The following is a 27,720-nucleotide window of genomic DNA, read 5'->3' on the forward strand; positions in this document are numbered from 1 at the left end:
TCCTCTATTTATACATTGTTTCAGAATGTTTTTGTCCCCCAATAACACTGTTCCTAAATATCTAAATATGCAAAAAGTCATTGGATAGCAGTAAGTCAATTGATCATGACACGTTACCTCAGGGGAAGCTTGGGAATGGCCTCACCTTTGATATAGTTTCAGAGGAAAACAATATGCAAGGACTTAAGTATAAGGAAGTTGTTGATGAAAACCACAGTGTGAAACCAAAAGTAACCGGACCGGAATTTATACAATATAACATATCAACCTTGGTTCAGGTTTCATCCTAAAATTGAAAAAGAATGCACCCAGAATTAATATGCAGGTTGTTTATGCATAAGTATGATGTCACTGCATATCCACTACAAAACTACAAAACTACGACTTTTGATCAGGTGATATCAAGTTATATGACCTCATTTTATTACAGGAAATCTCTGGCACAGTCAGGGTACATTCAGTTGTCATCAAATGATGATTACACAATAAACAAAGTAAGTCTGATTAAGAAGCCGTAGATGTCCACGAGGTCTAGATAAGATTTGTAACGGCTAATTCCCTTATTCACACACTTCCCTTTATTTTTATATACTATATAAACTAATGATCTCAAACTTCTTAACTTTATATACTTTATTTAAAAAAAAAAGTTTGACATTGTGGACCATACAATATGCATACAAATATTACATATTTGAGACAATTATTGTCTGAATTATTGTCTCAACACAGACATGGTGACAAAGGTGACCTAATAATCCGTGTATCATTCGTTCATTTGATATTCAATTGAGAATCAAAATCGGAAAATTAAAAAACCAATTCGTTTTTTCGTTTTTTCGTTTTTGAATATAATACCAAAAAACGAATAACGGCTTGTATTTTGTATTTTTATTTGGTTATCCAAACAAAAATTGGAAATTTAAAAAACGGACCAGGAGCCGAATTTGATTTTGATTTTGAACTTGACCCATTTGTGTGCCCCGGAAGTTACTGATTTGTTTATTCTTGGTGGGTTTCTGTTGCGCGGGAGTTCACTGCAGTGTTATCTACACAGTCTGTATTGCTGTAGGCAGCATGGCCGGACTGGAACCACATTCTGGCCTAATTAAAGATCTTTTTGAAGGTATTAACTAAATATGACATTTAGCTACGGAACGTTAGACAAACACCTGAAAGATCCTGCCGATTTTTTCTGTTGTCATATCGTCTTCTTTCACTGCAACGCGTTTAGTTCCTCTGAACAAGATAAAACTCTCCATCCTCAACTCCATCCAAAGCCTACAGCAATACAGACTGTGTAGATAACACTGCAGTGAACTCCCGCGCAACAGAAACCCACCAAGAATAAACAAATCAGTAACTTCCGGGGCACACAAATGGGTCAAGTTCAAAATCAAAATCAAATTCGGCTCCTGGTCCGTTTTTTAAATTTCCAATTTTTGTTTGGATAACCAAATAAAAATACAAAATACAAGCCGTTATTCGTTTTTTGGTATTATATTCAAAAACGAAAAAACGAAAAAACGAATTGGTTTTTTAATTTTCCGATTTTGATTCTCAATTGAATATCAAATGAACGAATGATACACGGATTCCTAATGTCTGAAAGTCCCCTATACTGTTTATAAGGTAATAGGAGTGAAATTAAATAGCTGCGTATACAAAATGAAGCATTGTGCAATGTAACCATGTGCATATTTTACATCTTAGAATCATATGAGACACAGTGTAGTACTTTCTGTGTTACATTCATAATTTACAACATATATGAAGCATTATATAAATACTGCTATGGGGAGAACTAATCTTTACCAAGGCCGTGCTTTAGAAGCAACGAGATGTTTAAAAACTCCAACAGCACTTCTGTGTCTGATTCACTCGTATCAGCATAACACAACAATGGATAATGTTACATCATGGTCACTATTAACTATATGATAGTAAGCTTATTTAAGCAGAAAAGCTTTACTAAATGGCAATTTTGTCAGTCTAATTTATTGTTGTTCTGTTTGTAGACAATGAATTCAAATCAAGATACTGATGGAGTCTATAAAAGCATAACTGAACATTCTTAATTAAATGTAGAAATATGCAGTACATAAAAAGTTAAATATAAAAAATAAGTCACTCCTGTGGTATTGTGTCTGTATAAACGTATCACACTTTAAAAAGGCGCTAATAATGTGATGCCTACTGTTTACTGAAAAAAGTGTTCAAGTATTATAATATTACATACATCCCATCAAATCTAAAGGCCTATTTACACACTGATTTTGAAAGAAATCACATCTAAAGCTCTGTCCATCTTAAACTGGCCCATTTACTGAGCTAGTGTCAGACTTTGTATATAGGAAACACTTAGATAAAAAATAGTCTAAGTAATACTTTTGGTGTAAATAGGCCTCAAAACTGGTAGCACTGAAATTAGGCAATCAGCAGCTTTCTATACAAGCACATTAAATATAATCAGAGCATTTAATCAAGTTCAGTCATGGGATCCTCCTTAGATCCTGTATTCAGATCTTGATCTTTGTGTTTAGACTCTTGATCTAGTTCCGACTCCATGAGTGCATTCTTCTCCAAGTCCTTTAGTGCACTTCTCAACTGCTCAACACTTTCAACAACTAAATCTGCCAATTTGCGCTTGTCAAGGTCTTTCCCTTCATCTGGCTGAGGTTCCTCTCTCCCAGAATCCAGATCCTGCTCACTCTGCAGATGTTCAAGCTCCTTCATGGCTTCCAGCACGACTTCAAGCTCATTGTCCACCTTCTTTACACTGTTGCCCAACTGCAGGTCATCAAGGGCCTGCCTGAGCTCCAGGATTTCAGCCAGAGCTTTGAGCATGCTGTCCTCTGTGCCCAGCACCTGCAAGGTCAGCTCCTCTATTCTCCTCTCTGTACTACTCAGGTCCGCTCCCAGCCTCAGGATGGCTCTCACAGCATCCTCCACAATGGGCAACTGGGTCTCACACTCTTTAGCCCTGGGTTCTGTCTCTACCAGCTTCTCCCAAAGCTCAACGTCATTTCTGGACAGCTGTTTAAGCTGCTCCTGAAGTCTGCCCACCTGTCCAGTGTTCCAGTCCAGATGGCTCTGGACTCGCTTTGCGTCCTCCTCCTCTGTGCGTTCCAGCAGGCGGGCGTTTCTCCTCGTGCCATCCTCCACCTCCTCCAGACGCTCGGACAGTGCACGCAGACGGCCCTCTGCATCATTCACCTGCTCAGTCACACGGACATGGACCGACCGGGACTCGGACCTCAGCTTGGCCAGCTCGTCCGTGACCACTCCCAGCCCCTCCTGCCAGGCTTCGGTCACGTTCAGGAAACGGTCATTCACCTTCTGCAGGCGGAGGGAAGATGCCTCCTGGTCCTCCTGCATCGTCATTACAGCAGCATTGAGGGAAGTGATGTCCTTTTCCAGTCTGACTACAGCCGTGACGGTGGAAATCGCCCCCTTCAGGTGGTCTTCGGAGGCCTCCAGCTGCACCCATAACAGAAAAGAGGGTGTTTTCGCTGTGGCTCTGCTGTGTTGGTTACATTCACATACACTCAGCACTGTGCATGCATGCCAAGATGTACAATATACATTACATAACATTACTGCTGTATTTACCATACTGATTAGAGCTGGCCAATAAGACAATATTTTATTGTATTGTGATAATTATTTATATTGTATCAACAATAACCTAATATATACTAAACATTTTGAGAATACTATATGTGCTCACCAAAGAGAACTAACCCACTGCACATTTCATTACATAGATTATGAAAAAGGAAATCCTATTAAACTGAAAACTTAAATCACTCTAATCTGCATGAAAGAGTATTTGAACAGCAGTGCTCATGCACTTTTGTATGCATGTCAAAATAGTCTGATATTGTGTCCTTAATAGTGTAGTTAAAATATTTAACATATTGCCTTGCTCGGTCAGTGCGTGACTACATAACCCACATACGGTGGCTTTTATTCTGTTTATATTAATATTGGAATACTTTACCATGGACCATAATGAAAAAAATATATTGTGATAAACAAATTGCAATTAACGTCCAGAACTAATACTGTAAAATAATACTATGAGCCATGAATGGAGTTTAAAAAAGTAATTTGTACCCAATTCATTTGTTAAGATTAGTTGTGTGCCTGTTTTATCAGTTATGAATGTATTTAAAACAAATAAAAAGCTATTAGCTGAAGCATGTCCATTAAAATCACCCAAAAAAATTTACTGAACCATGCTCCAGTTTATTTATGGTGTGTGCAAACACTTTTTAGATGTTTTGGACCCACAGACAATTGGTAGGCTATTGTCATCCATTAAACAATAGAAGAAGGTAAAGAACTGGTGTCTTCTCACTTCGAGTGCACGCTCATCACATATCAGTATTGAAATAACAGATTACTCTGGTGAGTCCTGTAACATCATGTAATTGTAGATTAAGCCTTATTTTATTAACATAAAAAATAAATCAAAGGGGAATCTTTATGCTTATTCTTTCAGATGTATCACTTATTTTGAATTACAAATCAGATCATTCCTTCTAGTCTTATTTGCTAATCACCAGTGACATTTAGATGTTATCTATGACCCAGAAACTGATCATAGTTATGGAAATGTACAGCAACTAAAGAATTTAGACAGACCTTATTGTGGTGACCTCGTGGTGCCCACACCTAATCCAGCTAATCAAGCTATTCAGGACAATGCAGTGGTTTAGAGCTGGAGGCAATCTCCACCCTGCCTTCTCAATCACTGAACACAGACATTTCTGCACCAGGACAAGCCTAGACAGTCCACCCATAAGAGATCCTCCTGAAGAATTTAGATCCAGCCATAATCTAATCCCTTCTCTAACGTTTATAAAATGGCTTTCCAGCTGTAAGGCTATATGTTATTTAAATACCAAGACCATGTATTAAATAGAGCATTGAGTATTATGTAGGAAATACACCAGTGTTTTCCAGCCCAGTCACAGTTTTGCTCTTTTACAGCTAAAAACACACCTATGGGAAGTACTCAGTGTTATTGATTGCTTGGTGAAAGCATCATAATGAAAGCATGCTGGGTCTGAGAGAGTGCAAATATGGACCATCAGGGTGACTGGGCTGAAAAACGCTGCATTAAACTCTGCATGCTTGCTCATTTCACTGTCAGATCACATTACTGCTACCTCTAAACGTTTCTAACTGGGAACTGATCTGTCATGCATAGAAATATTATGATTTTTACAATTATAGAAAACTGTGGCTACATTTAAATGGATTACCATGATAGAAAATACAAAACATTTGCACAGGACTGGGGTGAAATAAATTTTAAAAAATCCTACCACTACTATGGAATAGAGTAAACATATTTAGGGTGTAACAGTACACTAATCACATGATTCAACTGATATTGGGTTCGCACTTTGATTAGGTCACAATATTTTGAACATGATTTAAAGAATAAAGAAAATGATGGCCAAAAAAATCCATGACCCAGTTTACATCTGGTCACTTCATGTGTATTAGGTATTAGGTTTATATCTGGATAAAGCCAAGCCACATACAAATGCAACACATCCATGCCTCATTTAAACCAAACAAATTTGATCATTTAAACCACTTCATGTGATCTGAAACAACTCTGAGTAGGCCTGGGTGATATGGGGATTATAAACATTTACAAATATGTTCATGATGCACTATATTATTCTCGATACATTTGATGATCTTGATGATCACAGACAAAATTACCTAGTAGTGACAGATCCTAAAAAACTACAATTCAAACTCTCTCCCACACAGAATTCAGTCATTTTTGAACTTATTTCACTTTTTATAATAAAATTTGCAGCTAAGCACTGATGGTATTCTATTGCACAACTGGATGTAAAACTGAGAATTACTTGGCAGCAACCATCTTTAGCACAACACAGTTTGGATGCCACATAATGAGCGGATTTGCATTTTTGTCCCACCAAGGAAGCAGATTTCAGGATTTCAATCTAACTGAACACACATTTGACTACCAAATGTGTAAACATATGTGATTAAAATCTTATCAGGACACAACCTAGATACTAGTCACATGAAGTAAACAGATGTTCACGAGGTCCACGCATTACATGTGTCTGTTGGACTGAACTGCTAATTAGTAGCTGCATTAGATACTTTAATTAATTCATGCCTATTCTCCACAGTGTTTTTGGTTTCCTATACAAACAGTATCCCAATACATACCTTACTTATGATGAAAATTATGACTACTATATGGTCTAATGTATAGGGACATATTCCATAGTTACTAAAATTAGGTATGTATTTAAATCCCACTGCTACAGGCGTATGAAATCATGCACCTTCCTCTGTTTAAATTTCTTCCCTTTTAGATATTCCACCATCCACAAGCTGTGAGCGGTTAGATTTTTGGGACCACAGCAACTCAGCCATGAAGTGTCGAAACACAAAGTTACAGAGAAGGATCAGTAACTGCAGAGTTCCACACCTTGTTGTTAAAATAGGATTTCATAAAAGTACCTGCAGTACCTGTTTAATGAATATGTGTCCCAATACATTTGCCCATATATGGTAGATGTGGGGTTAAAAATACCTAAAACCTGATACCAACCTTTTTGGAAACTGTGCCCAATCGTTCTTCCAGCAGCAGGAGATCAGCTGTCTTTTCATGCAAGTGTCTATATTTCTCCTCCACTTCATTAAACCTTGCATTCTGCTGAATTACAACCCTGAGAAACAACACAGAATTAAGAACAGGTAAGACGAGAAGTGTGTCATTACACATGATTGTGATTGGTTCAAAAATAATTACCTCAAGATCATGAAATAATAATAATCCAGACACATCATCTTATCTCAAGAACATTTTATCTGAAGAAAATGCTTGTTATCTTGAGAAAACAACAAAAACCTGACAGAGTTCTCATTTTATTGTGGAGCAGTAAGTGCAGCTTAAAGTGAGGAATAAAGTCTAACACATCTGAGTTCATCTGCTGACAGGATGCTGAGTGTTATACTTCAGATGTATAGTTAAATAAGTAGTTTTGAACAGCTACTGTTGTACCCAAGCTGCTTGGTTAACAGCAGTTCTCCTTGTAATATAGGTTACCAGTTTGGTCATGCTAGTTGACCAGTTTGGTCCTGCTGGGCATGCTGATAAAATGGGCTTAATTATGCTGGTCATGCTGATCAAACAGCTTTGTCTTGGTAATTATGTTAATCAACCAGCTTGCTCAAGCTTGGCCATGCTGGTCAACTATCTTGGTCTTGGTGGTACTGTTGGGTAACCAGCTTGATCTTGGTGGTCATGTGGGGGAACTAGCTTGCTTAAGCTTAGCCATGCTGGTCAACCATCTTAATATAGGTGGTCATGCTGATTAACCAACTTGGTTTTGGGTGATTATGTTAATCAACCAGCTTGCTTAAGCTTTGCCATGCTGATCAACTAGCTTGGTCTTGATGGTCATGCTGGGCACCCAACTTGCTCAAGCTTGACATACTGGTCTAACAGCTTGGTCTTGGTGATAATGTTGATCAACAATCTTGCTCTTTGTGGCCATGCTGGGCAACCAGTTTGCTTAAGCTTGGCCATGCTGGGCTAAACTAGCAGTTTGGTTTTTACTCAGGCTAGTCAACCAGCTTGGACAAACCTGGTCATGATGTTCAGCTGGTTTGGCCAAGCTTGGTTATATCTAGCTTGGTCTTACTGATTATGCTGGTAGACCATCTAAACCATTCAACTTAAACAAAAACCAATAGGCTACTCTACTGGTCAGAATCTAAGCTGGTCAATTATTTTAACTAACTTGACCGGTCTGAGCTGACCATGCTGTGGTTTTATTTTCTAAATTCAGCAGCTAACCTGAATTGTTCTGCCTGTTTCAGTACAAATTAGGTAAATGAACTCACCACGCCAGCAGTAAGCAGGCAGTGAGCGACAGTAGGCTGACCGCGGTCTTCAGGTCTACAGATGAACCCAGGCGAGCAGGGTCTCCAGCGGGCTGCTGTTTCTCCTCAGACGGACCCGCTGCGGCTGTTTTACCCTCACTCCTCAGACTCGGCTCGGAGGTTCCGTTAGTTTTCCCGTCCTGCGGGAGCGCAGACTTCCCCTTTCTGTGTTTTACCTCAGTGCCCGGCATGGTGCTGTGTCTGCAGTCCTGAGGAGTCAGAACTTCCAGTAGTTTCTGCAGCTCCTCGGAGGAAATCTGTGTTTATGTTGTTTATAAAGGCGCAGTCTGAGCCTCGCAGTAGGAGATAACTCAGATTCAGTCGTGTGTGAGTTCTCATTACAGTTCTACTGAATCTAAAAACTTCTACATCTGTATTTTTCCACCGCTAGCTCAGAAAACTTCTCATATCTGGGAGAAACGCCACGTAGAGACTAGCGCCCCCCACCTCTGCTCCACTCCATCCCCCCAATACAGGAATATCACCCAGCCCGCAGTTCCTCCACCCGCCACCAGGGGAAACACTCGGGTTCAGGACTGTAAACACTGGACCGCTGTTCCCGACTCTAACTGCGTCCAGAAACTTACGATACTCCTCTTCTCTTCCTCTCTTACTGCTCCTTTCCTTCTCCTACTCCTCTTATCTTCCTCTCCTAATGCTCCCTTCTTTCTCCTACTCCTCTTTTTTCCTCTTCTACTGCCTTTTTCCCTCTCCTTCTTTCCTTCTCCTCTTCTCTTCTCCTTCTGCTCCTTTCCTTCTCGTCTCCTTCTCCTTCCACTCCTCCCTTATTCCTCCTCTTCTTCTACACCTACTCCTCTCCTTCTTGTCTTCTTCACCTCTTCTTTTCCTCCTTTCCTTCTTCTCCTCGCCTCCTTTCCTACTTGTCTTCTACTCTTCCTTCTCCTCTTTTCCTTTTCCTCCAACATTCCTAATTTTCTTCTCCTCTCCTCTTCTTTGAAAAAGGTGGAGGAATGGAGGAGAAGGAGGAATAGAGAGAAGGAGCAGTAATTGGGGAACTGGGACAGCTGATCTCTTTTAATAGGATGTTTACCGCTGATAAATTAAGCCAATCACAGCGCTCATTTTCAGCTCCCCTAACACTTCCCAGCCAATCACAGCTGCAGCAAATATTGTCATCTTGTTAAGTGTGGATGTTTAAACTCCTGTTTCTTTGCAAAGGAAATACTAAATTTTTACAATCAAATAAAAGTGGAAGCCTTATTTTTTATATTTCTTACATGTATTTAATGATATATATTTTAATAAAGGTATATTATTTCTACACATACAAAAGTAAAAAAAGAAATAAATTAATAAATAAATATTTGATTTAAAAAAAAGTGTGCTCAGGTGCTTTGTGGGTGTGGCCACAGTGATGTCACTTCAAAATGTTTAAAACATTTCTTGGGTAGGATACTGTCCTGTATTCTCCACTATAAGCCTCTTGGAAGAGGATTTTAAGTGGCTTCTTAGACAGGTGGCAAGATGCCACAAAATCATCCCGAAGTCCCGCAGTCTCCGAAGGAGAAGAGGAAAATTGGTTGGAAAAAGTAACAACTTTTGGGGTTTCTGGAGGCAGCCTCTGACTACCTTGACATAAAATGTTCCATGATAATACAGCCAGAGCCAGTTTATGAAGAGCCTACCCACTTTCTATCTCCACCGTTACATCCGAAAATGACAACAAACCGCTAGAGGGAGTCCACGAGTGAGCACAAAATGAATGGGGAGTGAATGGAGCTAAACGTCTAAAAACTTAAATTAAAAACAGTAATTATCCATTCGGCCTGAATTTCCTATATTTTTGTAAAGTAAAATTATGTATTTATATATATATAAAATCACTTTTTCTTATCATTACTGCTACTGTGAGCTGACTGGTTGGCGAGGTAATGCTGGAGTTACAGCCAGAGCACTTAAAGCTCCGCTAGGTAGGATTGAGATTTTGTGCTCATGGGCTCCCCCTACAGTTGTAGAGTGTAATAAATGTTTCAAGCGAATTTGTTTCTCTTTCTTGTTTTCTGGCTTTCACAGACATATTCGGTCTCTTTCCAGCTTCTGCCAGAGTGTCTGTATGTTAGTTTGTAAATAATGAACCAGTAGTCCTTGTAGAACTGTTAGAACTAAAGGTTGGAAAGCAGGTCGCAGTTCTCGCGAGCGTTGGAAAACTTACAGAGTCTGGTTTGAGCTCAGAGGAGCTCCGGCACAGACACGAAAGGACTGCTAATCCTCCTATTACACCTCAATGCAGCACTGCAGTGAGTTTCAAGCTGTGATTTTACTTCTTTTAAAAGATCAAAAATCAAGAAAATCCTACCTAGTGCTGCTTTAAAAGGCTATAAAAAGGTTTACAAAGCTTATAACTGCAGTTTAAAAACTGTAAAGATTGTATCTGCGGTGTTGAATCATGTGATAGGGTTTAGTGTTGAGAAAATTAATACATTTTTTTGTATAGAAAATAATGAAACATTTATTAACTGAACACTGAATTTACTCAATTGGCCCATATAAACACATTAATTCTGGCTCACTCTGGAGCGCCCTCTGGTGGTCAAACACACCCGAAAAATATTTAATAGTGGGTACTCTCCTCTTTATTAGAAATTCTCTGGTAATGCCTCAGCTAATAAATAATTGACACTAGTTGAGGCATTATTAATTTTTAAATACTTAAGAATGCTGTAAGTATGAATTGAGACATTAGTTAAACATGTTATATTGATTAATAATGATTTAATTAGCTGTAAATAGTTCAGACATTCTGTATTAAGTACTGTTAACTACAGTCTTACTGACTGGTTACTAGTGTCTTAATATTTATTCTGAATACAGAGAATATAAAAAAAAAAAAATTTAAATATATTTTTTAATAATTTCTTTTTTTTAAACTGTTTTTTTGTGGGGAGGGTGGCTTTTTATCATGCCTGCAGTGCTGCCTGCATGGCTAAGTTGAATACATCTTTAAAGAGGTTAAATAACATGATTCTTTTGTTTATTTTCTTAAACGTTTGAAGAAGTTTTTATTTCAGATATTCATTTAGCCATTTTAATTTTTAAAAATGCTATTTATAAAAAAGCTATTCATATATGTCCAAGAAATCCCTTAAGAAAGTAATCTTGGATAACAGGGACATCACAACCTTTAATGCTGCATGTTCAGCACATAATAAGGTTATTGTCACCTAATATTTATAATATTTTCTCCTGAGATGAAGCTATGCTATCCTCCCTGTCATGGTAATAGGAATAATTTTACAAAACCAAAAGTATCTTTAAAACAGGACAAGTTCAGCTAAACAATTCAACATGTTTGCAACTCCATTTTAATCTCGTGTTCATTAAAATTAAAATTTTCCATTTTCACAATCTGTCCAACCTGTTGTGCAGCTTGCCATGACAGAAAATAAAAAAGAACATAAAAAAATAAATAAACTGGGAAAATATTCTGGGTTTGGCCTCTTTCTACGCAAGAAATCTCAAAAGATATATTATGTGTAACCCCCTTGTATAGTCCGCTACGTCATACAGCCTCAGATAAGAAACTCAGAAAAGCTTTAAACCAGACCGGTTCCACACTGATGTCCTGCCCACCATCCACATCCTCCCCTCAAACCCCCAATAAACAACAAATGAAGACTTTTCAACAATGAATGTTTCTTTATTTAGTCTTAGCACATGTGTATGTTCCCTTTACATTATGACTTTTATAATTGTATATCATCACTAGATTTTCTAAATGCAAAAATCTTTTCAATGTAGTGCAAATGCAGTTTTTTTTTAACAGACCTAATGGGCTGCTAGACTGAACACAAAACATATGAGTTGAAACTATTAAGGCTGCTAAATTATAACTTTTAAAATTTTTTTAGTCTTTTAGTTTTTCTTCTTAGAAGAAATGACTGGTTTGGTTCTACATACTGCTTTCATTATATTTCAGCTCTGTCAACATTTCAGCATAAAGTGTACACAATGTGATACATTGTTTATCTATATATAGGTATAATTTGCATCTACCATTTGTAACAATAATTCTGTAGTGCATAAAAAATAAAGCCAAGCAAAAGCTGCCCCTGTAAATCAATGGCAAAATCTATCAATATAAACCAGAGATATGAAGCAGGAAAAATGTATGACTGGAAATATTTACACCAAAGTTTAGCTATGGTTTCTCTGTGTGTGTTTTTCATCCAAAGCTTAAGATCTCTTATAGACCAGCAACTTCCTCAACTAACAAACGGCAAAATGTACAAAATTATACCCAAATTTATCATCAACTTTGGTGTAATAAACTGAATAAACACCACCACCTAGTGCTACCTATGGAAAAGTGCAATTTTACTTCCTTAAAATGATCCACACCTTGCATTTCTGCACTGCAGCTTTGTTAAAGTGACTTTTTAAAATTGGATTTTAACATTATCACTGTCACAAAAAAACGTGCATCTCCATTTTGCCACTTCCATTTTTGCATCTGGCAGTCATTCTTTGAAAACTGAAAATGTTTTTCATTGATTTTCACTGAAAGTTAAAGTTCATTCCATCTCCTGTAAAGTTTCAATATGAGAGATAGAAGTTTTTAACATGACAGTGACAAAAAGCTTCATCAACTTTGGTATAACTAACTGTAAACAGCCCCACCTAGTGTACTCCACCGAAGGTGCAATTTCCACCATATAATCTCCAACATATGTAGCACAACACAATGCATTGCAATTCTGCACTACAGTGACTTTTTAAAACATTCATGTCCAAAATATGACCCAAAAATGTGGTTAAAATAGGACATAGTTTTTTTTTTTTTACTTTTTTATATTATCACCAACACACTGTTGAAATTATTGGAAATCTAAGCTTAATGTAAATAAACTGATCAGAGGTAAGTATATCAGCCTGTAGCCTGTGTGTTTACCTAATTAAAACAAGCTACGTTGGCGAACTGCTAGCTGATATCGCCCTGACTTACTGGAATACAGGGTTTCTCAGTGTAGCGCTGTTGGGAGGCATTTACTTTATCGAAGTTTCCCTGATGTATGAAAATAGACCAGAAAATGGACGTTCATTGATAATAAGCATTATAATTTGGTGTGCCGTATTATTATTCCGTAAAATATGGTAATGAACTGCTCTAAACCGAGTGCTGCCTAAAATAAGATGCTGTTTAAACTCATATATCTAAAATATAATCGCTATTACAGTTATTATGTACACTGTGTCAGAATTACACTGTGTCGAAATCCTTTATAACATAGACTTCCAATGAAATTCAGGGAGATTTTTTCGTTCTAGGTAAATATGCCATTTTGAAGATACAAGTTTTTGTGTCTTTGATAAAAACGTGTCACATCAATTTTGGTGTAATAAACTGCTGTTGATACCACCACCTAGTGGTACTGAACTGATTGTGTACTATATTCAGCACAATGCATTTCAGCTTTTTTAAGTGACTTATTTAAATTTAAATAGCACAAAAGTAACCCACACATTTCCAAACAAACATAGTGCTAACATATTTACATAAACTTTGACATAATATTCCGTAGGATAATATGAACCACATATGTGATCTACTTTTTGTGCTTTGAAGTCCCATGCAGCATTTCTACAAATCAGAAGTGAACAGCACTAAATAAGTGGCAGTCTCTTACTGAAATTTGGTCTTCAGTGATCTACAGACCACTGTATAGATAAGAGCACTTACGAAATTAAGGCTATTCAATTCCATAAAGATCCCTTTATCACCAGATTACTCTAGAACTGTAAGCTATAATGCACATATAACAAATTGAGAAACATGTAAACAATCAATAAATTATTTACAAAAACAACAACAAAAAAAAAATCAAAAAGTTCCCACAATACCAGCTCAATCATTTCTTCTGCAAACGCATAGCAAAAAAAGCTTTTCAAGTTTAAACAACAGCAAAGCCTGTCCTTCAGATAGCTCCTGAACAGAGCTGGAACCTAGCCAATGAATGGCCTTCAGCATAACCAATGCATAAAGCTACATATATGCATCATATTTGATTGTAATGCAGTTGTGACCTACATGTTTGAACATACAGTATCTCTTCATTATGCAGGGAGGTTGCCCCCTCTGGAAACTCTGAATAAATGCTCATGTGTAGCGATCCTGCAAAAGAGAACGGACATATTTATTGATCAAGCAAATCACACAAATGTTTAACTTGCTAATTCTTTTTACACAAGAGGCTTCGCTTATGTTTCTATTAAAAACTGGACTGACACCAGTCTAATCTCAGTCAGCGGCAAAAGACACTGGAAATAAGCCTGGTGACACTCCAGTGTTTCTTAGAAAGATTATATTGGCATCTAAACTCATGCTTTGTTTCATTTTCCACTTAGTAAAAATGATTAATAATAAAGGATGTCAGAACTTCCGAATTCCAAGTAGGTCATTCCAACTAAGTAGCTCTTACTGTTAAAGGTTCAGTGTTAATATAAGAGATCATTACAATCATCTTTAAGGGGCAATTTTCCTGAAAGTCAATAAGCCTTGTCTTGGACTGCACAGATTTGGAGATTTTACAATGACAAGAAAATACAGTCTACAACTTGGCATAAGGCCGGTCCAGGAAAAAAATACAGTGTTAATCAATTGAGATTATACAATCTGTCTATTTGCAATGAAATGACTCTGCCATGTGTGCACCTTAAAAAGCTAAATTCATTTATTATTATAAGGAGTATCTGAATACTTTTGGATATAGAGCATTTAGCAAACAGATGCGTAGATTTTCACAGACATAAAAGGAAACTGACCTGTATAGAGGAAACCACACCACTAGCCATGACTGACAGCTTGCCAGCCACAGAGCGCACACCCATCTTCAGCTGAGACATGTCTGGAGCATTGGGCAGCACATTGCTTATACTGTAGGAACTGCCAGCTGTGAGGAGATAGAAAAAGTAGTCGTGTTTAGTCTTAACATTCCAGAGCTGGACGTTAAGCCCATGGTTTGGCAAGTTAACAATCCTACCCTAAATAAAATAAAGCAGAAATCTAGTTATGTAGTTCATTATAAATGGAATACAATATTATTTGAGATTTAGCTAAAACATGCATGTGTTGCATTGCTGCAAAAATGTATTTTGAGCAGGTTCTGAGCTAGGGTTGGTGATACAGTTTATATCACTCCTACACTGTAAGTATTACCTTGCTCAGGTCCCTCACTAACCTCCTAGTGTGAGATTAGAGCTTAGAAAACCTTAGATATCTAAGATTATATCTTGTGCACTGTTACATGGAAAATTGTTAATGAAGTCTCCAAGCATTAAGTTAAAGTTATAGTTAATCTATGTCAGAGGGACTCTACAGTCACTGTGTGTGCAGAGGGATGCTATTTCCATGGACTGTTATTTACATCATTATTATTATCAATGTTTAGGTTTGGGTTTTTTTTCACATTTTTTGGTGTTTTCCCTCATTTACATGTTTTTAGTGGATGGGAGGCAAAAATGCAGAAAAAAAACTTTGTTAGCAATATCTGTATATATATGTGTATGGGGCTTACCTGTCTGCTTCTTCTGCTCATCAAACAGATCTGCTGAGCTGATTGCTGAACTGCCAGAAAAACGTTCCAGTCGGGTTCTAGCTTCATACTGCCCCAAAACAGGAAAAGGATAATTTCCATTACTAAAAATAAGTCATTACAGCAACTTTAAAATGACTTAACACTCCATTACTTCATATTTAAACAAAACATGGTGTTTGGATACCACACAAACTCATGTCATTCAGAATGGTAAACAGAGAGGCAGAAACTGAGGTATGGCACAAAATATTTAAAAGTTTTCATAAAATAAAACAGTATCCATAAAAAAAATGTTTGGTGTTCTTCAAGGCACTATTAGGCAGTATAGTCTTTATAGAGCCAACATTATATATACTGTTACCTCAGAGCTGTCCTGTTTACCAAAGAACATGTCAGAGGAGATGGCTTTGGCATCACCAAACTTCTTCTGGGCATCATCTGAGACTGCTACAGGACTGTGGTCTGACTTCCTCCTTGATGTGCTCCTGAAATGTTAAAAAGAAAGGAAAAGATCCAAGTGATTTTTTTAGATATTGTACAAAATACATTCATTGTTTCTACCAAAATCAAGTGTATTAAAAGAGTAAAACTTGCTTTTGTTGCAGTAACTGTCTCTATAGTCCAGGGAAGGCAATCAGAATCTGATTGCCTTCACAGTCAATCATGTTTAGTGGGGTGTGTATGATGAATAATGACCATACTGTAAAGCTACAATACTATGCTTTTAGAGAGAGTATTACAAAATAAAATAGCAATACAATTTTATTCTGTCATCTTTTATCCAATTAGTCTATGGCAAGTCTAGGGGCCACAGAGCTATCATGTTTGTTTTTGGATGGAGGGAGCTCCTCCTGCACCACCATTCTGCCAACAGCATGAATCTAAACAATATAATCCAAAACACTGGGCTTTAATTTGATGCATCACAGAATAAGATAACCTCTCTTCATATGAAGACTTCTTGGAGCTCAGGTAGAAATCGGGCTCTGGTTTCTTTGGTTCCTTCTTCTTGATGTCTCCCCACTGGGAGAAGAACTGATCTGAAGACTGAGGTGCATCGTCCATAAACCTGGAGGAGCTCCTAGAGGGCAGAAAAACACACAGGGCTTCAGTATCTTTCTGCTGCAACTGAAAAAAAAAACTTATTAATAAACATATTAATTTCTGCAGGCTTTGACAACAGTTTTTTTAACAAACATAATTTTGACAGTTGTCCTAAAGCGCCAACATTATAATCTGAGGATTGCTTGTGTGATACCCAGATCATACTGCTTGCCATCCACAGCGAGATTCCTAGAAACAATTGGCACAATTGGCCATGCTTCCAATGTTTTATTGGTCAGCACAGGCATCTGTGGCGTGTGCTAGCCTTTACTTTCCTAGTGCTGGGGGCATTACTAGTTATAGGGGGAGCTGATATGAGCAGGGATTGGGCAATTGGTCTTTCAAATCAGGAAGAAAATAGGATAAATTAAGAAATAAATTATAAAAAGAAAAGAATAGACTGAAAGTGAGTTGAGTTTAGTTTCTACTAAAATAATATCTGTGGCCTGTTTGGGTAGCCCAACCAGCAATCATAAAGTTTGTCCAAAGGATCTGTTTACCCCACATATGGACATCAATAACTGGCCTCATCAGAGTCAGTAATGGGACCAGAAAGGTTTACACTTGGGCAAGATTGAGGTGGGCTATCACGATTGGGTCCATTTGAGTCTCAGTAACAACACAACACATATACAAACCCACTCAGAGCCAAGTGTCCACATGTGAGCCCCACATGAGCATGTTGGCTAGGACTGCCTTCACACACATCTCAATTTCTAGCTTTGCTCACCAAAGCTGATCTTACCTCATGGAGAAAAAGCCAGCTTCCTCCTCGTCCTCGTCATTGTTGTATTTCCTTGAGCGAGAGGAGGAGTGAGACACAGTGGGCGTCTCCTGTTGAATGGTCTGCATGTCTGATAGGACAGAGTGAGAGACTCCACTGAAAGAAAGATAAAAAAGAAAGAATGCATAAACATCAGTTATAAAAAGTGCTATGTAAATAAATTTGATTTGACTTGATAAATACAGATGGAGGTTGTTTAGCTTCCATGTAATATTAGCCTAGAGTGCTAATGTGCAGTTTAGAACAGAGCCCCTGTTTTAGTGGGTGTGGCTGGGAAATTGGGATGAGACGTGGTTTACTTTATTACAATTAATTTAAAGATGAATTATGTTTTGAATATATTTGATTTGGCGTTACTAAATATTAACCACATAAAAATGGTGACCAATAAACTCAAATAAACTCACGCCCTGCTGCCCAGGCCCATCCCCAGCCTCTCAGCCTGCTCCTTCTTCTTCCCCTCCAGCCCTCGCAGCTTTTCCTCATCTCTCTTCCTCTGCAGCTCCAGATCCTGATAGGCCAGTCGCAAAGAGGACACGCTGCCACAAAAACACACAAGAGAGACAAAAAGAGACATTACACTACTAAAATGCAGAATAAAAACTTCAATCACCATTTTTGGCATTTGTACATTTTTTAAATATGTAAATTTGTTGGGTTTTTTTGTCTCTTTTTACTACACTGGCCACATTAACATGCAGCCAGATAATCTGTTAATAATCTGACTAATAGCTCGATCGGAATAGAAAACTTCTATGTATACACCTTAGTCAGAATAGATTAGTCCGATTAAGGGAGATTTTTTCTTTCCTGACGAGATAAATAATTCTTTAAATAATCTGTTAACTAAGAGAAAAATAGCCAATTATAGCCTATATATTTGTGATCAATTACATTTCCAATGAGAGTTTAAGTTTAAGCACATTTCAAGTTCAAGTCCATTGCATGCAGAGTAGAATTCTCTGTCTGGTCAAATGGCGAAGGCCTTGCTGCTTAACGATCCTGTCAGTCTACAAGTCGTTATATAATTGAGCAATATAGCAGAACAGCATGCGTGTAAAGAGTGAATTTCATGACATTGTTGATTAGTCTGTACATATTAACACTTGAATTAAATCCGTTTGGAGACAATCTTTGCTTGCAATCACAGACATTGTATACTTAGGATAAAATCTTTTTACACTGATTTTAATTGAAAGTTAACTAAAGATTAATATGTATGTGCAGGGCCTATATGGGCAACTGGCAATCAGAACGTTTTGTCCATGAGTTTCATGTTGGCTCCAAAAATGGATATGATGGGAGCAGCAGGGGTTAAAGTTCGGCCCTATCTGTGCTGTACACGACATTAAGGGTCTAGATAGGACCTATGTGAGTTTAAGGTGGTCTGTAATAATGACCAACCGACATATCATCCGGCTGATTATTGATATTTTTTAGATAATCGGCATCGGCCGATATCTGCGCCCACAAGACCGATTTTTCAATGAATGCCCAAGGCTATCTGGGCAGCACTGTGTGCTGTAGTGCAGTGGAGTCGTTAGAGCTCCCCCTAGTGTCCATCCCGCCATCCTACTGACACACAGCAAAGGAGCTGAGGAGCTCAGTTCCCCTCAACCTGCAGAGCTTCAGACACAACTGCAGAAAACGGCTTCACTTCACCTTCAACTAAATCCAAACTGGACAGGTAAGTGAATCTATCTGACTGCCTTTAGTAATGAGCAGTGGAGCTTCTGTGTTAGAAAAAGTTTTACTGTCTAGTTAGCTAATGCTAACAGGCTAGCTAAAGCTAACTGGCTAGCTAACACTACCCGACTAGGTAATGGTAACTGGCAAGCTAAGGCTAATGGGCTAGGTCATCGGCTAGCTAATGCTAACAGACTAGCCTACTTTTCAGAGGATGCTGTGGCAGCCCGCTCAGGGAATAGACCGGACTACAGGCCAGATTCTCTTATTACTTTGAAATGTCACTGACTGACTGAGGTAAGATAATATTGTTGTAATTTTTATGTGTCAGTATTTTACCCATAATCTGTGTGTGTTTTAAATAAACTGTAAAAGTGATTCCATTGCCTCTTCTTTTTTTACACTGCACACTTTCCACATGTAAAAGTCTCTTAAACATTTAATGTTTGAGCAACTGGAATTCAAGTGAGTTTAGAGTACTAAACTATTTTAATAGTGTAATCCCAGATGGCTTAAATGTGTATCATTATTATTGTGAATAAATGGGGAAAATACAAGCTAAAAATCAGATGTGACAAAAAAAGAAATATTGGCTTTATATATCGGCCACCGGCCACTTGTGATTTCTAAATATCGGCATCGGCCATTAAAAAAACAATATCAGTCGATCACTAGTCTGTAATGATGGGGCTTCAAATAGTTTTCTTATAGTCTTCCCAATTATTTTATCATTATTATTTAACTACAGAGATAGAGTTTGTGGGTGATAATTGTTGGGACAAGGTTTAAGACGTATTTATAAAGCATTATAAAGCATAAAGTATTTATAAAGCTTTGAGAGTTGCATCAGCTGATCTCCCATATTAACATTATGAAATTTTGACAAATAGACGCAGAGAACAGTAGGGAAGAAGGCGATTCTTATCTATCCCCATTTTAAAGCACATGGTATGTTTAATACAAACGAATAAGAAAGAATGCAGTGAAACTCACACTGGTTGTTCAGGTTCTGCACTCTTTTCTGCTGCTGCCTCTTCTCGCAGTTTGTCCACAGCCTGTGCTCTCTTCTCCAGAGCTGAGAAACTCTGACTGCTCACCTTCTGAGCCCCCAGGCCTCCTTTCTTAGCGCCCAGCTACTCAGCAGAAACAAAGGAACATGATACACTTAGCTCATTTTACACACGGGGCAAATTAATGTAAACTAGTATTATTAACTCTGGTAAAAGATCTACAATAAATATTGTTCAGCAGGTAATTGGTTTCCAATAATAACTGTACCCACCGTTTTCTTAGCTGCCGGTGGCTTCTTTTTGATTAGAGAAGGTTCAGCTGGAGACATAAAACCATAAATATAAAATGATAAATAGTCCTGGTTTAGAAATTTGATTGATTCTTGGCAAACCTCATAATATAAAATATAAATATAAATTACTATTAATAAACAGTATTGCCGTTTTTATCAATAATTAGGTTAAGTGAATTTGTATTATTTTCTTTTTGTATATCTTTTTTTATATTGCAAACATGAATACTGTCCAACATGCTGTTTCTGTAAAAGGCTTTGAACTTTCAAAGGGCCATTAAGGATTATATTTTCTGTAGTAACTCATAACATAATAAAGATATATCTTTAGATATTAAAGAAACATGATGCAGAGTTAAAGCACTGACAGCTGGTGTCAGCAGAAATTTTAGTTTGAACTGTGCAGTACGTCATGGAAATCTGTGAGGGTTGTGGTCTCTGAATCTGCCCACCACCATTCCCTGAGTCCCATTTCCACACCCCATGTTGGCAGGTATAGAACTAAAACAGCATGCAAACTATTGATTAAATTTGGCTGTCTTAGTAAGGTTCATTAACCATAGCTGGGTAATTTATTATCACCATATTCGAAAATGTACAATTTATCTGGAACCCACTATGAGACTTCAATGAAGCTCGATGAATTTCACATTGCATTGTTAACAGCACACCGGACAGTGTTCAACCTCATTCACGAGTTGATGGCTTACCTAAGCCGTCCCCTAAAGCAACACTTTATCATGTTAAACTTACATACTGCTAGTTGTGTGGGCATGTAACATTTCTTGATCCATAGTGTCACATGTGTATTTGGATTACATCATAGAAGAACAGTGACCAGTCCCATGAGTGACAATGACCGTGATAGTGGGTATCTGGCTACAACTGTCCATGTGAACAGACAAGTGGCTCCAAATCACATCCATATTCAATGCAGAAGGTCCCACATACATATCCCTCAGGTCAGTGCAGCACACCTTAGTTTTTATTAGACACGACAAAGGTCATGGGCATGATATTGTCCCATGGCACCTGGCACCCGGCATGTCTGTGTATGTAAATGAGCTCTGTTCAAATTAGAAGGCAGTGTTACAATTGGTAGGGTGAATAAGTGGATATTTTGTGTCCTCACGAAACAACAAGTAACTACAAATGGTTTGGGATATACTACAAAAAAAAAATCTTTATTTAAAAACATTAAATAAAAAGTACAAAAAATGTTACCTAAAGCAGCTTTCGGAGAAACACTGAGGAGTTCAACAGAAGGGCCCTCCTCATTGTTATCTGTAAATGATAATTATGAGTCAAATACATGTACACACAGCTTGATGCACAAACATGTACTAATTAATTATATTGGAAAGCTTTCTGCTTCACCATACCATTATTGTTGTTGTCTTGCCTCACTGTCTCCTGTGGTGGATTCAGTTTTTGCTGGAGAAAGCCTCCATCATCCTAGATCAGAAACACAAGTATAAAGACATACAGTAAAGTGATAAACACAATAAACACATGGTGTACAACACACAGCTGCCACTCTCTTCTGAAACAGAACAATTCTACAGGGATTCCCTTCCCTTCTGCCACAAAAGCATTAATGGGGTCAGCACTGATGTTGAATAATAGAACAGAATAATAGGATAGTAGAAGTCGTTCCCATTCATTCCTCTGTGAAGGCAGTCTAGTCATGTCCCCTAGTCATGTTAAACTCAGCAAATCATTTTTAAACCCAAATGACTTTGGCCAATGAAAATGTGATCCAAAACATTTAATGTAACATTATGAGACAATTTGCATTTCTTTCTTATTGGCTCCCCCTACAGTCAGGAAGTGGAATCTTTTCACATGATTTTCACATGCATTTCTGGACAAGCTGAGAGAAAATTACAGAACTGTCATCTAAAGTGAAACATGGGCTGAGGTTGTAATCAAATGTAAGTAATGTTGCATGATTCTACACTAAAATGAAACAAATATTGGTTATGCATAGTTACACAGGTCTTGCAAGAGTTTTTTTCTGCCAAAAGTTAGCAGTGTGCCAAGCTTAGAGAAGCAGTGATATTGACACAACACTAATATTGGTTACTAGGGCTGGGTATAGAAATTCGATTAAAAAAAAGGCACCAATCGAAATTTTTGGTTTAGCGGTGTACAGAAAGGTCTAAAAAAATTCTGTGTCTGTTTTCAATACTTTGCATGAAACTAATAACTCTATGATTGACGACAGATTCTGCAACACTGTATGCTTAGTTTTTTGTGCATGCCTGGATGAAGTAATTGGTGTGGCTGCTATAGCCATATGTATACACTGATCAGAAAGCATGTCCACGTTTTTATTTGTGTATACAGTATGTATTAATTTGAAAAGAAGGCTGGTTAAAAAAATAGTATCCCTTTTTGTGTATGCACACAAAAATACACATAGCACAAAAAAAAAGAACAGTACTGTTCACTGAAAAGACGCACACACACCTGTGTGTGCTGGGCAAAAAAGTCTTCATGCTTGTCTCCAGGAGATGTGGGGGACAGAGGAGCCTGACTGTCCAGCCACAGCTGATGAGAGAGCAGTAGATAGACAGACAGACAGAAGACAGACAGACAGAGAAAGACAGGAAGACAGAAAGACACATGGAGAGACAGACAGACAGACAATCATAATTGATAATTTGAATACTTCATTGCCAACATGTAGGTTCATTCACATCAACATTAAACATTTTTTCTGGTTTATTTCTTCTATAAAATACTAATATCAAAAGCAAAAAAATATTTTGGTTCGGTTTCTCAGAAAGGGATAAAGTTTTCCAATTAAATATAGTCTAAGATAAGGCTTAATCCAGTTCTGAGATACTGACCCATATTGTGCTTGGGTGCCAAAAACCTCTGCAGAGCAAGCATCAATGCAAACTAGACTTTGTACACATAGACAGAGCTAGGTTTAATAAAGATTACATCATGTAAAATGCATGTGTGAGTATAAAAGTCTGTGTGTGTGTAACCTCTGTGCCATGCTGGCGGGTGGCTTGGGTTGCCAGAGTCTTTATCTTCTCTCTGTAAAGCTGGGCTGCTCGGCTGTTATACTTTGCATTAGCTGCACCTGCAGTTCCACCATGTTGGTTAAAAAAGGCAGTCTGCAATGAGACGAGACAGATCATCAGTACCTTATGAAGCCCTGGTTACAAAGCTAGACATTTCAACTATTCACAACATTTGATAATATAATAAGGGCGGTCATTGTCAATTACATCAGTAAACAGTAACCGAGTAACTGTATTCTCTCTCTATTTAAACATATCACTCTGCCATACACAGTCAGTTTTTGCATTATAGATGTTACATACAATGAAAACACTTTAAATACATTATGAATTGGAATATTATAATAAATGAGCCAAACATCTACTTTTAGACTTAATATTCAGGAATTCTCTAAATAAAAAAAACAAAATAAGACATAATTACTATTCTTTAATTGTCTATTTAGGTATCAATTTCATAATGTGTTTATTTAAAGCTGCCATGATAGCTGATCTCAACTTTTATATATTCGTTTATGTATAAGATATTTTAATACATTCATTAAGTTTTACAGTTGGGCAATATTGTAAAAAAAGAAAAGAAAATTGGTATTCTTTAAATATATAAGCGATCCTCAATTACAATTTTTAGTTCTCACATAACAGTAATGTTCAGTTATTTTATAGTTTTTTGTCAAAAACAGTACTATTTAAATTGATGCACAAGCTATTGTTTGTTTTACATTATATATTTTTTTTATAAATAGTAAGTAGATCAATTTACCTTACAGTAGCTTTCATTTTAAACACGGTGCAAACATTACCTCCTTATATTTCAGTTACAAAAAAGTGTAAACTATGAAAATAACTGCCACATAAAAGAGTAATTTACAGCCAATGTCTATTAACTGAGACTTTCTCTCTGAAAGCTTCTTTATGTACAATCTAAGATGCTTTTCAGATGTACAATCTCGATTAACCCATTTCAAAAATCACATTAAAACAGTAATTTGATTAATCAACTTAATATAATTAACCTCCCAGCCCTATTTAGAGTAATTAATAATTATTTTTAAAATATTACCCAATTTGCTTACAAACTATTACACAATTTTGATAAAAATACCTATTTTAAGGTGTAGGAATCTATTAACAAAAAGGGAAGGTACTGATACAAATAACTAATTTATTATCTGCTTAACTGTCTATTTACCCAATTGTGACTTGATATTTGGTCTCAGCATTAATATATTACATTTTTATTTTTATATTAATATTATTTTCTTTGTTTTTTTTATTAAAGATTAACTTAAATCCTATACAGATTTTCCAGTATTTTTCTTCATTCATTGGCAACTCTGATCATTGATTCTGATCATTGAGTCATTTTAATACATTTATGGGAATATAAACAGATAGAAGTTAATCAATGATTATTTTAACTGAGTAATCACACTTGTCCAAAGAGATGCCAATATCATCTTTTGTAAAATCAGTCACAGGTTCATCAGTAATGATATGGAATGCTATGGAGGAATAACACTCACAGCACTGGCATTTCCCCCAACCTGCATGCAGCGCAGCTGATACCAGGACCAGTTGAAGTCCAGTTCAGTAGACCTGCTCAACAACACAATTATCAATCGCTGTCAATGATTCACACAGTGTCACTGTAATACTGTTGTACATTCTCAGACAGTTATGATAACTGGGCAGACAAATCTCACCATGTTAGAGCCAGTGGCTTCTGCTATTAGAGATAAAGTTAGTTTATTGTACCTGATAAAAGATAGGTGCACTCCCAGAGAACGATGCGTCCCTGAGCAGTCGATACACAGAAACACTCCATATGTGATGCTGGCCCAGCTGGGGTTCTTGGCAGAGCAGTCAAAACAGGCCTGAATAAAATACACAATTTATTAGCACATACTTATAACCATCATTTAATTCCACTGCTTAAAACACTTTTCATTATACTATTAAGATACTTTTCGAACTGAATTAATTAACATAAGACAATGAAATAATGAATTACACATGCAAAAAACAAAGATTTAATTTTACTTAGATTAGTTTGCAGACAAAATGTTATGATTTTTTTTAAAAAACATGTTTTAATTTATCCAACTAAAAAGCTTCAGAGTGTCCTCCTGCTTTTTGCTACCAGTCTAATACATTGCTTGTGATCCTTTACAAATGAAATATGCAGTTGGTTAGTGTTTTTAAGCTATGTTTTCAAAGGTAGAGAAAAAAAAATAATTATTTGCAGTTGTAGAAATGAGGCTGCAGGCCTCAAGATTATTATTGCGAGTATACCACAGCTACATTATCATTGTTTATTGAAAGATTTTAAGATAAACAGGACAAGAAAATATGATCTGTTTGGTTATAAACACTTCATGACTTAAAATAGTTTTATTACTGCTTTGTTGTAGCTGTGCTGTTTGGCTTGTAAGCGCTGCAACCTTGCTGATTACCTGTATGTGGCAGAGTAATACATGGTGAGCTTCGGTTACAGCGCATTACCGGCTGATAACGGCATTCATCAATGCCTCTCAGACAATCACAATACACAGTCGGAACTTACTGTGGTATATGTATATATATATTTTTAAATGATCTATTTAGTTTAAATATGAATTAATTACATTTACATTTTAAATGTACAAATATTTTATCTATTTACAGCTACAGAGTATCCTCCATTTGCAAACAGTTTTATAACCTACATTAACTGTGATTCCTCAAATTAAAAACGTGCAATATCCACAATATGTACAAAAGGGCTTACTGTGTACCACAATAGCACACCTTACCACAGATACGATAAAATATCGAGCTAGAAAAAAATTGAATGTTGTTAAACCCAGTAGTTACTTAAAAAGCTTATAAAATGGGTGAAATAAAAATGAGCATTAGAGCCATTATTACATGGAAGAAAAGAACTGGTAAACGTTTACTCAAATGTAAATAGATGTAATTATCCGTTCCACCTTAAATAGTGCAGTAGTTACATCCTGGCGCCTGTACTTTGTGTCAGTTAATTAATGGTCCCTGTTGTGCATTTTAGGTGGACTGGAGAGTTCGAGTAAGCAGTCAAGTTCAGCCTGATGAACTTTTGTTTTGGAGGAAACTGTGTAATTAAAATGACACCGAGGCTAATAAAAGCTGCTGTATCCTGTTGATACAGTCTGAATAAGAGCTCACTGAGAATAAAACGCTCTGAATGAGAAACAGAAGGAACAGTATTTAGCTGCCATATGTTAAACCCAGCAGCAGCGCTGAAACTGCGACGTGTCACATCTCCCCCATTAAAACTCCCTCCAACCGCCCTGATCCTCCATCACCGCTCACCTTATTAGTAGGAATGGAGCGTAAACGCTTGAAAATGGCGGAAATGTCCTGCTTGCTCGGTTCTGTCATCTTTTCCACCTGTTGAAGTGAACACAGCCACAAACACCGCTGTCCTGATCCGCCTCGCCTTCCGCATTCAGCGTCAACACTCAAACAACTGGCACTCAGTCAGTCAGTCAGTCTCACTGCATGCTGGGAAATGTATGCAATCTGACACCTGATTAAAGGGGACAGGCTGTCTTCACTTAGTTAAAACTCTGTACTTAACTAAAACAGAGTTGTTAAACATTATTCGGTTGTATTTAATATTATTTAATTTAAATGCAACATATTCTCCTCCATTTTATTATGTAAATATGTAAATTCAGTACCAGTATAATTTTTTCCTACATTTTTCCAATACAAATTATCCAGACTACGAAGGAACACATAAGCAATCATTTAGTGAATTAAAAAGTGTTTAACAAACCAGAATACTCTGTGAAGTATTTAGGTCCTCTTATCTGGGGTGCTGTTAATTTGTGGTTTCTGACGCTGATAACTCTAAATTACTTATCATATGCAACAGAGGTAACTCCTGGTCATCCTTTCCTGGAGTGGTCCTGATAAGAGCCAGTTTCATCACAACCTTTTGATAGTCTTTGTGACTGCACTTTAATTTCAAAGTTCTTGAAAATTTTTAGACTGACTAAACTTCATTTCTTAAAGTATTTTTTTTTACTTAGCAACTTTACTTAGTTGAGTAGTTCTTGGTTAACAAATGGCATGTTTTCCTTCTTGGTTTGGATGACAGTATTAATCTACAATGCAGAATCTTTGACTGGTATTGTACTGTATGAAAAGTAAAAAATTACAATGGTTTGTTTGCTTTTCTAATTCTGTTGGAACCATCAGCATAGTGATAGTCAAGGCATGCTGGAAAATGTATGCAAAATGAGGCCTCATACAAAAAAAATAAAAATA

General features: G+C 37.0%; 2 protein-coding genes across 4 annotated transcripts in view; both read right to left on the reverse strand.

Moving 5' to 3' along the window:
* Positions 1-27,720, reverse strand: part of terfa (telomeric repeat binding factor a) — a 285,122-nt gene that overhangs the window by 20,990 nt on the left and 236,412 nt on the right. Inside the window, exons 2-3 of one of the 3 annotated variants that reach the window (XM_049473501.1) lie at positions 7,918-8,359; positions 6,620-6,737 (exon numbers count right to left, since the gene is read on the reverse strand). In XM_049473501.1, the coding sequence (XP_049329458.1) occupies positions 6,620-6,737; positions 7,918-8,147 (348 nt within the window). In that variant the 5' untranslated portion in view covers positions 8,148-8,359. Of the gene's footprint in view, positions 1-6,619; positions 6,738-7,917; positions 8,904-27,720 lie in introns of those variants that run through there. The other 2 variants (XM_015605582.3, XM_015605580.3) reach the window with 2 other exon arrangements.
* Positions 11,591-26,917, reverse strand: arfgap3 (ADP-ribosylation factor GTPase activating protein 3). Its single transcript, XM_007229837.4, has 16 exons — positions 26,758-26,917; positions 25,183-25,301; positions 24,951-25,023; positions 23,386-23,517; positions 22,859-22,939; positions 21,769-21,841; positions 21,611-21,670; positions 20,366-20,412; positions 20,077-20,216; positions 17,805-17,936; positions 17,359-17,493; positions 16,450-16,590; positions 15,871-15,994; positions 15,489-15,576; positions 14,737-14,864; positions 11,591-14,086 (listed from the first exon to the last, which is right to left on the reverse strand). The coding sequence occupies exons 1-16, from the start codon at positions 26,824-26,826 to the stop codon at positions 14,072-14,074; spliced, it is 1,557 nt and encodes a 518-aa protein (XP_007229899.3). The 5' UTR covers positions 26,827-26,917; the 3' UTR covers positions 11,591-14,071.

The sequence above is a fragment of the Astyanax mexicanus genome, chromosome 2 (assembly GCF_023375975.1).
Source record: "Astyanax mexicanus isolate ESR-SI-001 chromosome 2, AstMex3_surface, whole genome shotgun sequence".
Taxonomy (NCBI): Eukaryota; Metazoa; Chordata; class Actinopteri; order Characiformes; family Acestrorhamphidae; genus Astyanax; species Astyanax mexicanus.